At 28.5% G+C, this 16,344-nt stretch overlaps 9 protein-coding genes across 9 annotated transcripts; 4 read left to right on the top strand and 5 right to left on the bottom strand.

The window, feature by feature from the left end:
- Nucleotides 1-29: 29 nt before the first annotated feature.
- On the bottom strand, nucleotides 30-636 carry cgd6_970 (hypothetical protein; the record flags this gene model as incomplete). The annotated part of the gene is made up of 2 exons (XM_001388271.1): nucleotides 30-281; nucleotides 364-636. Coding segments are annotated over 2 exons (525 nt in total), but the record flags the coding sequence as incomplete, so codon positions are not given.
- A 1,189-nt stretch (nucleotides 637-1,825) lies between these two features.
- On the top strand, nucleotides 1,826-4,026 carry cgd6_960 (cysteinyl-tRNA synthetase; the record flags this gene model as incomplete). The annotated part of the gene is made up of 2 exons (XM_627469.1): nucleotides 1,826-3,052; nucleotides 3,508-4,026. The coding sequence occupies 2 exons, from the start codon at nucleotides 1,826-1,828 to the stop codon at nucleotides 4,024-4,026; spliced, it is 1,746 nt and encodes a 581-aa protein (XP_627469.1).
- A 603-nt stretch (nucleotides 4,027-4,629) lies between these two features.
- Nucleotides 4,630-5,952, bottom strand: cgd6_950 (Pdr17p-like Sec14 domain containing protein; the record flags this gene model as incomplete). Its single annotated transcript, XM_627468.1, has 1 exon — nucleotides 4,630-5,952. The coding sequence occupies one exon, from the start codon at nucleotides 5,950-5,952 to the stop codon at nucleotides 4,630-4,632; it is 1,323 nt and encodes a 440-aa protein (XP_627468.1).
- A 761-nt stretch (nucleotides 5,953-6,713) lies between these two features.
- Nucleotides 6,714-8,360, bottom strand: cgd6_940 (pescadillo containing BRCT domain; the record flags this gene model as incomplete). Its single annotated transcript, XM_627467.1, has 1 exon — nucleotides 6,714-8,360. The coding sequence occupies one exon, from the start codon at nucleotides 8,358-8,360 to the stop codon at nucleotides 6,714-6,716; it is 1,647 nt and encodes a 548-aa protein (XP_627467.1).
- Nucleotides 8,361-8,882: 522 nt separating this feature from the next.
- cgd6_930 (Dim1p-like ERMB/KSGA methylase) lies at nucleotides 8,883-10,040 on the top strand (the record flags this gene model as incomplete). Its single annotated transcript, XM_627466.1, has 1 exon — nucleotides 8,883-10,040. The coding sequence occupies one exon, from the start codon at nucleotides 8,883-8,885 to the stop codon at nucleotides 10,038-10,040; it is 1,158 nt and encodes a 385-aa protein (XP_627466.1).
- Nucleotides 10,041-10,691: 651 nt separating this feature from the next.
- Nucleotides 10,692-12,004, bottom strand: cgd6_920 (26s protease regulatory subunit 8, putative; the record flags this gene model as incomplete). The annotated part of the gene is made up of 3 exons (XM_001388270.1): nucleotides 10,692-11,571; nucleotides 11,631-11,802; nucleotides 11,875-12,004. The coding sequence occupies 3 exons, from the start codon at nucleotides 12,002-12,004 to the stop codon at nucleotides 10,692-10,694; spliced, it is 1,182 nt and encodes a 393-aa protein (XP_001388307.1).
- A 653-nt stretch (nucleotides 12,005-12,657) lies between these two features.
- On the top strand, nucleotides 12,658-13,062 carry cgd6_910 (conserved hypothetical protein; the record flags this gene model as incomplete). Its single annotated transcript, XM_627465.1, has 1 exon — nucleotides 12,658-13,062. One exon carries the CDS (start codon nucleotides 12,658-12,660, stop codon nucleotides 13,060-13,062), a length of 405 nt encoding a protein of 134 aa, XP_627465.1.
- Nucleotides 13,063-13,610: 548 nt separating this feature from the next.
- Nucleotides 13,611-15,752, top strand: cgd6_900 (SPAC25H1.04/CG16979-cterm -like; cysteine protease; the record flags this gene model as incomplete). The annotated part of the gene is made up of 1 exon (XM_627464.1): nucleotides 13,611-15,752. The coding sequence occupies one exon, from the start codon at nucleotides 13,611-13,613 to the stop codon at nucleotides 15,750-15,752; it is 2,142 nt and encodes a 713-aa protein (XP_627464.1).
- Nucleotides 15,753-15,792: 40 nt separating this feature from the next.
- cgd6_890 (hypothetical protein) lies at nucleotides 15,793-16,308 on the bottom strand (the record flags this gene model as incomplete). The annotated part of the gene is made up of 1 exon (XM_627463.1): nucleotides 15,793-16,308. One exon carries the CDS (start codon nucleotides 16,306-16,308, stop codon nucleotides 15,793-15,795), a length of 516 nt encoding a protein of 171 aa, XP_627463.1.
- Nucleotides 16,309-16,344: the final 36 nt, after the last annotated feature.

Genomic DNA, 16,344 nt, shown 5'->3' with positions numbered 1-16,344 from the left:
CTATCTTCATGAAAATTCATCAAATGGTAGCTTTTAAACCAAGGATGCTCTATTACTTGTTTAAAATCGCCGTTTGAGCCTAATCTGATAGATTCATCTTTATTTAAAAGTTTCATGATTAAATCTTCTGTTTCTTCCCGATTTTTTCTACCTTGAATAAAATCACCCATGAAAATTACAGGCTCGGGAAAACTAAGAGATTTAGGAGATTCATTAATTCTTTTAAGAAGGTATTTATTTTCTTCTGGATGATATCCATAAGGTGGTATACTAAAATTTATTTATTTTGCAAGTTAAATTTGTATTCAAGTTTGATTCGTTCAAAATGAAACTTTAATGAAAAAAATTGTTTGTTAAAACTTACCCAAATACCATTTCGTAAATTAATACCCCAAATGACCACCAGTCATATTCTATACTGTAATTTGGTTTTTGCATGCAAATCATTTCTGGCGCCATAGTATGAAATGATCCACAAAATTCTGACAACCTTTGTTTTTTAGTGTCGACAAAACATGACAAGCTCATATCAATCAGTTTAATTTTTTCTGTTTCAGATTCGATAATGATATTGCTACATTTAATATCTCTATGTATTATTCCTTCTTTATGTAAAGAACCGATGACTTTTGCTACCTAATATAATCATAAAGTTAATTATTTATTAGTGGAATATTTATTAGTTGCTTCTTTTTTATTATACACTCATCCCTCTCTGCCTTCTTCCCCCACCATTTTTTTTAACTATTACTATTACAAATATAAATAATTGAACATACCTGAATGAAGATTTTTCTCAAGAAATCGACAGATAAACTTGTATTATTTATATACTTGTCTAGAGTTTTACCCCGAATATAATTTAAAGCAATACAAATGTACGTTATTTTAGTTTCTTTTTCTTCTAAAACCAATGAATCATATCTAATTAGATAAAAATAAAAGGTTTTAGAAAATAGATTTGATTTTTATAATTAAAAAAAAAAAGAAACAATTAGTTTTTTAAGATATAAAAAGTATTTGAATAGATTTGATTATTTTTCATTCGTTAAAAAGAAAAAAAAACTTACATCAATGGTAAAGCTAATTTCTCATCTTCTTTCATTGTTTGGCAATCTCTAATATATTCCAAAACATTTCTTTCATTCCAAATATGATTATGGTTAACAACCATATCTTTTCTATACATCTTGAGAAGAATTAAATTGATTTTCTCACCAGATTTGGTCAATCCTTCTGCAATACAAACTTTGGATACTTTTTTGGAAGATATTTCCGATTTGATTAGAATTTCTTCAAAGATACCCGAAGACTTTACTTCCATTGATTTCTTTCATAAATCAGATACACACACATAAACACATCTAAACTTTAAAAGTATGCGCCTATACTATCCTTTGAACTTGATTAATATATTAGTATTTTTACCAATTTAATCTTTAATTTTCCTCTGTATGTAAAACCAGTTCAAAGTTACATTTCGTGATTTCCCCTCATTTCCTTTTAATACAAATTTTTCTCCAGAATTTACATAGGCAAATATTATTATTGCAAGTGGCGGGAAATTGTGAGACGCCAATTTGTGTATTAAAGGTTATAAATAGAATTAATAAGCAAATTATTAGTAGTGTATATAAAGATATTTAAATTAAGCAGGTCAATACAATATTAAGGTAAAATAGGTCAAGCAAACTCAATGAAATAATTATCTAAGTAAACTAGGGCAAAAATGTAATAATAATTTTATTCATTTTAATACGAAATAAATTTCCAAGAGTAAATTTGAAACAAGTATAATACTTATATAATTGTTGAGAATTTAGAGATGGGTTTAAATACAGCAGAAGGAATGGCAGATTGGATCCCACCAACAAGATGTTTTTCTAATGCAGAATCAGGTGATACGAGTTCTGCATCAAAGAGATGTTCTTATTCGACAGGATTAATGCTTAATAATAGTATGACAGGAGGGAGGACAGAATTTATACCAGTGAATGGTAGAAGAGTGAACTGGTATGCATGTGGTCCTACAGTATATGACTCAGCTCATTTAGGCCATGCTAGAAATTATGTAACTTTTGACATAATTAGGAGAGTATTAGAGGATTACTTTGGGTATGATGTTTATTTGGTTATGAACATTACAGATATTGATGATAAAATCATTAAGAGATCTAATGAGCAAAAAAGAGAAAACTTTTTAGATTTGGCTAGAGAATTTGAACTTGAATTCTTTGATGATATGAAGGCTTTAAATGTTAAGATGCCGGATGTTGTTACAAGGGTATCTGAATTTATTCCTGAAATTATTGATTTTATCTCTACAATTATTTCTAGAGGTTTTGCTTATGAATCAGAAGGAAGTGTTTACTTTGATGTAGAATCATTCAGAGCTGATGAAAAGCATGTATATGGAAGAATGGAGCCAAAGAGTGTTGCTGATGTTAATAGAGTATTAGAAGGTGAAGGTGAACTTGGAGAACATCTTAAGGATAAGAAGAGTCCTTTGGATTTTGCTCTTTGGAAGAAAGCAAAGCCTGAGGAGCCTTGTTGGGATAGTCCTTGGGGAAAAGGTAGACCAGGATGGCATATTGAATGTTCTGTCATGGCTTCAAATACTCTTGGATTCCCAATTGACATTCACAGTGGAGGTATTGACTTGAGATTCCCTCATCATGATAATGAGCTTGCTCAAAGTGAGGCTCATTATGATCAAGCCCAGTGGGTTAACTACTTCCTTCATTCTGGTCATCTTCATATTCACGGATCCAAGATGTCTAAAAGTCTTAAAAACTTTACTACTATTCAGGAAATCCTTAAGGAAAACTCACCCAGACACATTAGGATGCTTTTCCTTCTCCATAAATGGGATGCACCTATGAATTACTCACCAGAAACTTCTTTACAAGAAGCTATTGCTGTTGACAAAACCTTTGTCAACTTTTTTGCTAATGTTAAAGCACGCCTTAGGACGTCCTACTTGAAAAACTCACAGAAACATGATATCGAAGAAGAGAAACTCAGGCTTGCAATTGAATCTTCCAGTGAAAAGGTAAGTTTACAATATAATCTACTCTTATTGTATTTTTTCCCCCCATCTTGATTTGGTAATATGCAAGATTCCACTCCTTGAAGCTTTTCTATTCATAGCTTTTTTAGGCACTAAGAGCTTGCTATACTAATTAGAGTACAAATGTTGTGCATGCATGCATGCATTGACACGTGTACTCTTTCATGTTGGTATATTTATAATGTATTTTTTTTCATTGTAGAAATACATCTTAAAATACCGTCACGAACATTCTCATTAAATCTAAAATGTTCAATCTCTTTTTTTCTTTTTTGAACAGTTTATGATTTAATTTATTGGGGAGATATATACATTAGAGTGGAGAATAGGAAGTTTGGAGTAAAGAGTAACGAAGAACTCAGTAACTTTTTTTTCCTACTTCTAAATGAACTTTTTGTCGAACATTAAAATTAATTTAATTTTTTTTTTCTTTTTAGATTGATGAATTCTTTAAAGACAATATAAATACTCCAGAAGTTATTCAAGCACTTCAGTCTCTTGTTACTGTTGCAAATAGTTACATGAACTTAAAATCAGATGATCAGATTGTTGGAAATATCTTAAGACGTTGTGCCACATATGTTTACAAGATTTTATCGATACTTGGTTTATGTGGTGAAGATAATGAAAAGCTTAATTACAAAGACACTTGCGATTCTGCTTATGATAACTCCAAAGTAGAAGAACTCACTAATGAATTCATGGAGATTATTGGAGGATTTAGAAGTTGTGCCAAGGAGGAATCTAAGAAACTTATGGGATTATGCAGAAAAGAAAAGAAGGCAATTTCAAACAATGATTTTGGTAATGTAGGAAGCCTTATCGATGAAGTGAATAAGTCATCAATATCTCTACTTTCTAAATGTGACCAAGTAAGAGATGTACAACTCTCCAAATTGAAAATTACTTTGGAGGACAGACCAGATGGATCGTTTATTTGGAAGTCTGTTTCTTAAACATTTGACATATTATTTTATATCCCTCTTAATTCCTATTTTTTGTCTTATTCTATCTTATTTTTACCTTATTGTGTTACTGTTAGTCAAATTTATCCTCAGGTGCATATTTACATATATTTTCATCTTTTTAATGTATATTAAGGTGGGTCGTGTATCGACTTTCAAGTAGTAGTTAGATTATAATGCAATTAAAGAATATTGATTCATTCTTGGATTCCGGGATTAATTACTTAAAAATTATTATTATATTGTATTATTACTACTTTCTATCTTTCTTTATTTCTTTCTGAGAGAAAGATACACAGGAAAATGATGTATTTGCTTAATAAGTTGTCTTCTGAATAACATAATATTAAAGGAAAATAACAAATGAATTTTCTTAAAGAGTCGATATAGTAATTAAAATAAAACTGAAAGCCAAAATAAAAATCTTAAAAAACTTGGTAAATTACCATTTCAGTTGCTTTAATAATTAGATCAAAAAATAGTTTGATTGAAAAGTATATTATTGAGTACCAATGATCCATCCACTCCATATAATAACGCTCTTTTCTCTCTCTTTTTCTCTCTCTCTTTCTCTCTTTCTCTCTCTTTTCTTTTTTACTGTGAAGTATTTGTATCATCCAATACATCAAAATCATTGTTCTCCTCAATCTCCTCGGATTGCTGTTGGCTTAATGGTTTGAAAGGTTCTCCAGGTTGATGACCACCATCCTCAACCGGCTCATTTGGATCAATATCCTCATCATCTAGCAATGCAACAGCAAGTTGTGGAACTTCAGTAGGATCAACATCTGTTGGTACTTTCACTGCAGATTTTGAATTTGGATCAATGACTGGAATAGGATGTTCAGGTGTATAAAAGTTATTTTGACAAAATTCACAAAACTTATCAAATTCAGTATTTTCTTTTTGCCAATATTCATTTGGATCAAAAACATCCTCACAAGATCCACCCCATTCCTTATCCAAATACTTATCTTCAATGTATGACTTTAATGCATTAAAGCTTTCTGAACCATCAGATTCTGGATCAATTAAAACAAACTTTTCTGCAGTATTACCTGGAATACATGGACTAATTAATCCCCATACAGCCTTGAAGAACCAACCAGGTTGTATGATGAATGCTCTATGTAATCTCTCTGGATAATGGTCAACCATTGCCTTAGCAAATTTGAGAGATAAAGAAACTGGTGGTTGTTGAGTGCTTTTATAACCAGTAAAATCAACAATCAAGTTAATTTTGTTATCACTAGTACTTACTTGATCTATATACAAGCATGCTCTCTCCATTGAATATAAAAGAGAATTTAATACAAGAGAAACATCAATATTAGAGTCGCTGTATTTAGCTCTCATAAATATACATGGACGACCTTCCTTATCAAGACCATATCTAATCAATCCTTCAACATTATTTCCAGAACTAATATTTCTTGGACTAATAAATTGAGGTGCATACTTACGTCTAAAGTGGATAGTTTTTGCTAATGCTTCAAATGATTTAATAACTTTGAGGTTATATCCTCTTAAATAACGTAATAAGCATGCATCAGTACACCAATCCAATTCATATGGGCTTAAAGGAGCTTTAAGAAGAAGACGGGTCTTAATAATTTTTCCTGGTTTGTTTGGTGATGAAACAGAAGAGATAACACATGATTCTTTATTCTTAAAAGCTGAAGAAGCAAAGTGTTTAATTTTATCAAATACAGCCTCTGAAGTTGACTGTTTTTTTACTAGACCATTTGCTGCCTTTTGTTTCTCTAAGTTTTGCTTGTTTTCTGCTGCCTTATTCTGAACCTCTAACAATTGTCTTAAACTTGATAAGGCTTTTTCTTCTTTTTCAGTTTTAGCTCCTGGACCTTGTGGAGTTTTTTTCCACTCTGAAAGTATTGGACTAATCTTGTAATTTACCATGTTTCAGCTCCTTGTTCAATTTAGCTTTCCCACAATCACAGAACTCCTTTCTCGCTTTCTTAAAGTTTTTTTTTAAAAAAAGAAAAAAAAAGAACCCGAATCTTTTTTCTTTCTATCTAAAAATTTCAGAAATTCTGCCCCTCTTTTCACACTTTTTTTTATATCACTTTTATTTTTAAAGTACAGCACTTACAAGATCTATTCACATGGCGGGAAAATTTATCAAATTTTCCATGAGGACAAAACTTTTGCATGCAAATAATAATTTGTATAATATTTTCAAAATTAATTCTGAAAAAATAATGGTAATAATAAATTATATTTATTTTTGAATCATTTTTATTTAACTATTTTGATTTTCAATTTTTTAAAAATGTATTGGCTTTTGAAAATATCTCATTTGTAATATTAACTAATCAATTTTCATTACTGTTAAAGAGCCCATTTTTTTTTTTTTGCGGTGTTTAATTTATAAATTTGTGGTTTCAATTATCTTTACGAATCGGTTGATAAAAGATTTCATATAATGGCGGGAACTTTGAAATGAATTTGCATGCATATAGAAAATAATAGGATTTTTGAGAAATAGCAATAGAAAAGCAAAAATGAAATATAGAGATAATATATAGAGTTATTACTATGATTATTTTAATATCTAAATATAAAATTTAAAATACTAGTGCAAAGTCTTGCAAAGGTATTACCTGAATTTTTTTTTTTCTAACTTATTGAACGAATATAAGAAAATAGTTCAACCTGGATTAGTTATTTTTACTTAATAATTTTCTTCGAGATTCCAACCTTTCTGCTTTCTCCGAAGCGATTTTGTTAGAATATTCAATTCTTTGTAAAAGTCTCTTATGCTTCTTTTTGAGTAGAGTCTTTTGTTGTTCTCTTTGTTCCTCTTCTTTACGTTTCTTCGCGAGCTTTCTAGCAATATTTACTTTATCTTTTGTATTAGTTAATTCAGATTCTGTTGTAAAATTGGATGAATCTTTATGCTCGTTATCAATTGAATCAATTTCATTTGAGGTTGATAATGATTGTTCTCTCTCAATAGAATCAAAGTAGGCATCTTCTCTAGCTTGTTGAACTTCAATATCAGAATCATGTTCTGAAAGTTCATCAATTTCTGTTGATTCATCTTCAGATAAGCAAGATTGAGATTTATGACTATTGGATTCCTTAATTTCATCAAGAACTTGTCTCTGAGTTGGAATATAACCTTGGGTACTATCATCCACAAATGGAGATAGATGTGGAGGTAACTTTTCACCAGGGCCATAAGGACGTGTAGGTAATCTAATTGATTCATTCATAGAGTCAAATACCCATTGAGGTTGAATAAACTCACAATTTGGGTGTTTATCTATGAAACTTTTAAGGAAATTAATGGGTCTATCAATAACATAGTGTGTAATTCCCTCATCATCCTGTTTAATACTTGAAAATTGGTTTTCCCATCCAACTTTACCACCAAAGCTTTTAATTACAAAAGCTAAAGGAAGAAGTGGAACTTCTCTAGAAATAAAGAAAGTGAGTCCTTCAAAAATACGTTTTTTTTCCACTTTTTGTTCAACATTCGAAGGAATGTTAGAATTCAATTTGGAAAGATTATATGCATGAAGTGAAAGGAATCTTCCTCCATTATCAAAAATTGGAGTATTAATTGTTGGAGGGTAAGTTAAATTATTAAGTTGGTATAACTTAAAATTAACAAACTTTAATAATGAATGGTAAAACTCCAAGAATGTTGACAAAACTTTAAAATCTACTTCATCTGGAATACTTTGTGCAAATTGATGTGGAACAAGCCATGTGATTGTCTCGCCAAGAATTTTTGCTTGGAAATAGAAACCTTTTATAGAAATAAAAGATTTTGTTAAGAATCCAAGTTCTGATACTAAGTACATAAATTCATCTATCAAATAAGTTGACTTTTTGATCATATTAGAACGAATACTATAATTATCATCAGCTCCTAATGATGCAAATAATGAACAAGTTGAAAGAGCGTCATCCAGATCTCTTAAGGCATCAACAAAACATGGATATCTTTCTTTAACAATATGTTGCAAAGTAATTATTGGTTTATTTTCTCTAATTGAACGAGCTTTAGTTTTGTCATTACGTCCCATTGCTTTTCTGTATTTTCTCAAATGAATTTTTAATTCTCTTATTCTGGATAATATTGGATCATGTTTTAAATGTATAATATCCTTTAAATGATAATAAGTCTTATCCAATCCACTCAACTTTTTTTTTGGTTCTCTTGGATAAACTCCCTTCAAAATACATAGTCTTCTAAAATCTGCTAAAGATACTTGAAGACGCTTTATAGCTTGTGCCCTTGTAATAAACATTGCACTATCTCCTCTAGTTCCTTTTTTAATTTTTTGTCCACCCATGTTTTATTTCTGTTTCTTTTATAATACTACTATATTCAAACCTTCTGTTATTATTCTTATAATTTTACCTCTGTCTCACTTCTTAACTTTAATTATATCTTTTTCGAATTAACACTTTTTTTTTCCAGCTCCAAATGTTAATATTGACTAGTAAATTCTCAATTTTTCCCCTAATTTTCCAAATCAATCGTTAATAAAAATCAACTTGATTATTAATTTATCACTTTGTAATATATTACTTTAGACAAGACTTGACTTTATTTTTATTATTTTTTTTTTTTTTACCTCCATTTATTAATAGTTACCTATAAAATAAATTAATTGGAGTTTTGGCGGGCTTTTTCTTGACCATTAATATTAAAATTAATATTAGTTGAAATTTGAGATGAAAAATTTTGAGATTTACAGTGTTTGATGGAATACTTGTAACTATTGAATTTTATAAAAATTGAATTGGAACCTTGAATCAATTTTTTATATGTGCAAAATCATTCTATTTGGTATTATTTCTTTATTTTAAATATGGTTGTTATTAGGAAAGAATATTTGACTAAGAATAGGCCTAATAAGCTTAATATTAATGAATTATCAGGAAAAGTTATTAAGAATGGTTCTGGAATACAGAAGCAAACATCAAATTCCCAGAATTCTAGTCATAATAAAGGAGGAGGTTCCAGTTTTGTGAATGTTATTTTGGATAAAAAGAAAGGTCAACATCTTCTTAAGAATACTGGTATTTTAGATAAAATTATATTAGCAGCAGATATTAAGCCAACTGATACTGTATTAGAAATTGGTCCAGGTACTGGAAATTTAACAATGAGATTATTACCATTAGCTAGAAAAGTTGTAGCATTTGATATAGATCCTAGAATGGTTGCTGAAGTAAAGAAGAGATCAGTTAATTCAGGATTTAATAATTTAGAGGTTAGAGAAGGGGATGCTTTGAGAAGTTCATTTGGTGATTTTGATGTTTGTACTGCAAATCTTCCATATCAAATTTCTTCTCCATTTGTTTTTAAATTACTTTCATTACAAAATAAATATAGATGTGCAGTATTAATGTTTCAAGAAGAATTTGCTTTAAGACTTTTAGCAGAACCTGGAGAAAAGCATTACTGTAGGTTATCTGTAAATACTAAATTATTTAGTAAAGTAACCAGAGTTTGTAAAGTTGCTCCAGGAAGTTTTAATCCTCCACCAAAAGTTAATTCAATGGTTGTTAAATTTGAGCCAAAAAAGATTCCAGTTTCAGTTAATTTTAGAGAATGGGATGGACTTATGAGAATATGTTTTTCTCGTAAGAAGAAGACAATAAGAGCTAATTTTAATAATAGTAGTGTTTTAAATATTCTTGAAAACAATTATAAAGTTTGGTCTTCAATTAATCAAAAAGATCCTTGTGGAAATATGCCTTTCAAAACATTTATATTTAAGATACTTGAAGATTCTGGTCTTTCTTCAAAAAGAGGATTTAATGTTGATATTAACGAATATTTTAGACTTCTTTTTGAATTTAATAAAAATGGAGTTCATTTTGTTAATATCATTCAAGGAAATACTTCAAATGATAATTCTGATCATTTTGAATTTCTCTTTTCAAATGCTGAATCTGATTTGGATGAAAATATGGAAGGAAATAACAACTCTTCTGATGATGAATTTAATATGACTGATTAAATTAGTCTATATTAACTTAATTTATATGAAAATCTAATTATTTTTACTTAATATTATTACTATTTAGTTGATATAAATTTTCTATTTGATTATTATTTACTTAATTTGTATATGTTTCTAATTTCAACTCATTCTATATGATTTCTCTAATTTTTTATCTCTTTCTGTTATATATCTGACTTTTGTATATGTGGTTTCTGTATATCTGGCTTTCTCATTTCTGGCTTTCCTATTTCTGATTCCTTCATCTCTTTTTTCTCCGCCCCTAAGGTTAGAATTCAAGTACGATAGTACATATAAATCAGAAATTGAATAATAAGTAGATGAATATGGTAATAAAACTCTAATAATACCATTGTTATTCTATTGTATGATACTATTGCATCTATGAGAACTCAAAGCTAAATAATGTAAGGGTTTATGATAAAATATAGTTATCAGTGGCTATTAAGTAAAATTTTGGGGAGAGAAAATGGTATCTTAAAGGTATCTTATGATTGATTATTGTGTATTTGAGGGTATCCAAAAAAAAAGTAGAATTGAGGAATTTTTTAATACAAAAGAAAGAGAGAAGTTTTGCATTGCATATTGTTTGTCTCTCTCCTCCTAGATCACTAAAGCATTCTGAGTGAAAATTGTTCTCGTCTCTACTTACTTCCATAACTTCTTCAAACTCATATTCCAATCACTATCTTTTTTCATTACCCTGGAAACTGCCATATCGAAGTCCTCTTGAGTAACATGTTTCCTTCTCTCTCTTAAAGCAAACATTCCAGCTTCAGTACAAACTGCTTTAGATTCAGCACCAGATGCTCCTTGCATCTGTTGAGCTACCTTTCTTAAGTCAATTCCTCTAACTAAGTTCATCTTTCTACTATGAATCTTGAGAATTTCTAATCTAGCATCTTCATTTGGATTTGGGAACTCTATCTTTCTATCAATACGACCAGGTCTAAGAAGAGCATCATCTAATATGTCAATTCTATTGGTTGCCATAATAATCTTAATGTTTTGTGTTGACTCAAAACCATCCAATTGGTTTAAAAGTTCAAGCATTGTCCTCTGTACTTCACTGTCACCACTTTCCCCTTCTGTTCTTTGTGATCCTATTGAGTCAATTTCATCCATAAAAATTAAAGATGGAGCATGTTCTCTAGCCATAACAAATAACTCTCTAACCATTCTACTTCCTTCTCCAATATATTTTTGAACAAGCTCAGAACCAGATACTCTAATAAAAGTACAATCTGTATGATGAGCAACAGCTCTTGCTAATAAAGTCTTACCAGTACCTGGTGGACCATATAATAGAACTCCTTTCGGTTGAGCAATTCCCAAACTTTCAAATATCTCAGGATGTTTTATTGGAAGTTCTATTACCTCCTTAATTTCTTTAATCTGTTCATCAAGTCCACCAACCATATCATATGTACTATCTGGAACTTTTTCAACCTTCATTAAAGATACCAAAGGATCTACTTTGTTAGGAAATATACGGTGAAGCTTAAATGAATCGCTCAATAATGCAACTCTAAAATAATAAAAAAGTTCAAATATTTTAAGGTTATTTTGTAATTCATTTTTACTTACCTAGTATTTGTAGTACATTTTGAAATATCAATATTCTTAGAAACATCAACCAGAAACTTTCCTTCTGGATTTAACTTTACCAATACTTTATTTCTTCCCATTACCTTTATAACTTCTCCAACATAACTATTAGATTCCAATAGATATTGTAATTCATCCTTGAGTTCTTTAACTAAAATCATTAACATTATTAAGTTAAGTATATTCACATAATTGAAATAAGTTTTAAAGAAAATCAACTTACCTTTGGAATTTAGTTCATTTCTCTGTGCATGTAATCTACGTATATCCAATTTTTTTGAATCAATCAAAATTTTTAAATGCTCAATCCTTTTTGAGTAATAGGATGATGCAGGATTTATTGAATCCAACATCTTCTCCTTTCTTTATTTTAAATAATCCAAACAAGTTATAAATTAGTATTTGTTAAATTATTTATAAATACAGAATTACTTCTATTTATTACAATATATTTACTCAAAAATAATTCCTCTTTACTAATATTGACTCTTTTTCTTATTTTATCAATTTACTTTGTAAGATCCTTCCAATTTATAGTTTTGGGGATATTTCTTTTCAAAATTAATAAAAAAGAAGAAAAAAAAAATATATGTATATATATATATCTCCTTAGTAGCAGTAATATCACAATCTTTGTCCTTTGATTTATTCTTCACTAATAAATCTCCTCAATATTAAATATTCTCTTTTTTCTCTTCTTTGTTTCTTCTGATATTTGTTATTTTCCCACAAATTTTATTTTTCCCCTTTATCTTATTTTCTGCTTATTTTCACTATTTATATTTATTATTTATTAATTACTTTTAACTTACCCTCTAAATCAATAACAAAAAAAAAGGCGGGCACATGCCAATCATTAATTTTACATTTTGAAGTGAAATAAATATATTACTGAGAATCCCAATTTTAAAAGGAGGAAAGCAAAAGGGAAAAGAAAAAAGAGGAAAGAAGAAGATAACAATTAAAAAAGGATCGAAACCCCAAGAAATAATTGCATAAATAAAAGATGAGTGAAGATCAAGAATCAACCGAATTGCAAAACCAGCTTTTTGAGACCAAAAATAAGATGAAACAGGAAGTCGACCGCTTTCATAAATCTGAACAAATTCTTACTGAAGATAAGAATTCACTATTAAATGCAAACGATACTTATAAGCAGTATGGTGATAAACTCGCAAGTAATTTTCAGAAATTCAAAACTATCAAAAAGAAATCTGAGCAAGAAACCCTCTTTTTATGGTACTCATTTTATTTCCTTATAATTGTTTCCCTATACATTATTTTTCGTAGACTAGGTATCATCTACATTTTAATCCAAAAACCCATTATCCTTATATTTAAGGCCATCAAATATATTATCAAATTCTTTATTATCAACAATTATGATGGTTCTGCAAAGTCTGAATTATAACTTATTATATTTTAATTTTTTAATCTTTACATGAATTATTTTTGTGACAATTTTGGCGCCATGCCTCACAATTTTTATGGCAAAATTCATTTTATTTTTTCTTCTAATTCTGCCGCCTTTTACTACCCCACCCCCCTTAAGGTCTGGGATTGAATTTAAGTAGTATAGTTTGACTTTTCTTTTTTTTCTTTCTTTCTCTCTTTTCATAATGACTGGAATGGAATGTGTCTAATATATTAATTAGCCTTGTTAGTTTTTAGAAAACTTTTGAAAAGAAATCTCGAGTTGGCATATTTTGAAATAAAGTACAAAATTTAAGCCTTTTTTTTCCTTCGAATCATATATCTTGGCTAATTTCCCTCCTCTATCTCTAAAACTAATTCAACAAGTTTAAAGAAATTTTCTAACTAAATAATATTAATAACTCCAAACAAGGTGATAATTTTTTTTCCCCCAACTGTTTGTATTTAAATAATATTTTCAAGAATAAAAAGCTAATCTTTGATTAAATGATAAACAAATAACTGGAATTAAATAACAAGGTTAAAATGAGTATAATAAATGAACTGGAAAACTTTGATATTTACATATTGGATAGCCTCTTAAACAACTTGAATAGACTTGAAATTGCTCAAGATGAAATTGGAGAATCAATTAATGCTAAATATTTTGCAATAGGGTACTATAAGAAAAACAGAATTTCTAATAGAAATATAGTGATAATATCAGATGTTGTTAAACTCAACTGTTTGGATTGGGACAAATCTATTACTGAATTTATTGAAGATATAATAATTAGTTTACCTGAAGGATTTACAATTTTAGGTTCAATACAAAGCAAATCAGATTGTTCAGAATGGATTAATATAATTAAAGTGGATTATAAAAAACATAATAATAAATATGGAAAGTTTTGGAATCCAAATGACTTTCCAAATTTAGTGATTGTTCCAGATTTTAATATTCTTTCAGTTATATCATCATTAAAGATTTTTCTAATAAATCAAAATGCAAATTATTTGATTCCTGATTCAAGAATAAAGATGATTAAGGATCTTTCAGAAATTGGACAATTTTACTCTTGTGAAATTCATATTTCTTTGCCAATTTTATCTACAAATTCCCACGAAAGTAACCAAATTGATTCAAATATTTCATCTATTGAAGAAATTATTGAATCAAATTTGGTTGTACAAACCCCAAATTCTCTCAATAATAATTATCATCAATTTTTAAATATCTATAATTACAATAAAAATTACAAATTCATCAACAAAGATTTGAATTCTTTCCCAATACAAATTCCAGTCTTTTTTTCTCAAAATATTCAACATATTGAATCAAATTCGAATGAAAATTCAAATTCTCATTTCTTTACATCCTATACAATTACTAATAATGATGAGAAATCTTTTCAGAAAATTAACTTACATCTCCAAGCCTGTATCTTTAAGCTCAAGGATAATGATGAGTTAATGTCTTTTCAAAATACGATTAAAAAATGTTTCATTAACCAATGTAATTACATTAAAGAAAGGGTAAATAATCCAACTCGTCTTTTTTATTATTCACAACTTTATTCTTCATCAACAACATTTTCAGATAACTATGAATTTGAATTTTATTTATTCAAAGTTTCCCATATTTCTTTCCCAATAACTCTTCTTAATACTGGAATTCTATTTGAAAATAACTCTGACAAAAAAGCTCTTAGAAAGCTTTGGTCAAATATACTCAATATTTATCCCTTAATACCATCCATTACTAAGAATCTTGCACTAATTCCAAAGCCTAAGAATGAACCAGAAAATATTAAATACTATCACGACAAGCTTGTCTCACCACATTTATTTCTGATTGAACAAATGAAATTAAAAAATTCAAAGATAAAAGACAAAAAAACTAATTTTGATCTAAATAAGAATAAAACAGACTCGGAAGAATTTATTAATAATGGTTTAGATTTAGATTTAGATCAAGATCTTGAATTAGATTTTGATGGAAATTTTGATTTGAATTTAGATCCAAATTACCCAAGAAAACAAAAATTAAAACTACCTATAATTTACCAATGTTATGGAGATTTTTACTATTATCATTATAATCATGATAATTTCAAAGATATTGGTTGGGGTTGTACTTATAGATCTCTTCAAATGGTATTTAGTTGGTACCTTATTAATAATTATACTAATAAACATATTTTGACAATACCAGAAATTCAAGATTTCTTAAGAAAAAATGATCCAACACATAGCAACCTTGAAATTGGATCAAAAATTTGGATTGGAACTGTTGAAGCTTCATATCTTTTAATGATGTATCTTGGAATTTCTTGTAAATTAAAATACTTTTATGATATTGAAGAATTTCTTAAAGATTATAATACAATTTCTGATCATTTTCAAAATGTCTCAACACCAATAATTCTTAGTATTGGAGATTATTCGTATTTATTAGTAGCAATTCAAATTTCAAAAGATCCTTCTTCTCCTTTTAACCCTAATAATGTCCAATATTTGTTGGTAGATCCCCATTATACTGGAAAAGATGATCCTGAATCTATTTATAAAAAAAATGGAGTTTCTTGGAAGAATGCAAGCTTTTTCAAATCTATATCTAAAGATAAATATGTCAATATTTTATTACCTCTTAATATTTCCGAAAAAGATTCTCAAATTATTTATTAATTAATACTATTTTTTCTTCTTTATCTCTCAATAAATACCTTTAATTCAGAATTTTTTTTGGTTTAAAGTAATTATGTGTTTTAAAAGGATTATATTCTGGTTTTTCTGTATCTCTTCTTAATTTTACCCTTAAAGAAGGAACAGTATAAGTGATTGATCTTGAATTCTCTCTTAGAGAATATTTTTTTGTTTGTATATCTTTTTCTGGATTTGCTTCAAATTGGTTCATCCTTTGTTTCTGATTCTCTTTAATCTTGTTATAATTTATCATAATTTCTCCAGTATTAATACTCTTAATTTCGTCCAATTCATATTGGTTTTCTGTTTCATCGATCGAATCTTCTTTTGTTTTAATTTCTATCCTATTTTCACAAACTTTAGATATTGCCTTTAATTCCACTAAATCTGTCTGAGTCCCAATATTCTTCATTTCTTTTTCAATCTTTGGAGATGATTTACTTACATTTTCCGATAATGGAGACTGTGCAATTGGTGATAGTGTTGGTTGAAATTTTACTCTTCTTATTTGGCTTAGCTGTGGAGGAGTTGAAAGCATTATATTTCCAGATGTCTCTTCATTTTGTTTTAAATA

This window comes from Cryptosporidium parvum, chromosome 6 (assembly GCF_000165345.1).
Source record: "Cryptosporidium parvum Iowa II chromosome 6, whole genome shotgun sequence".
Lineage (NCBI taxonomy): Eukaryota > Apicomplexa > Conoidasida > Eucoccidiorida > Cryptosporidiidae > Cryptosporidium > Cryptosporidium parvum.
The sequence above is the reverse complement of the archived record's forward strand: the minus strand, read 5'-3'. Positions and strand labels throughout refer to the sequence as shown.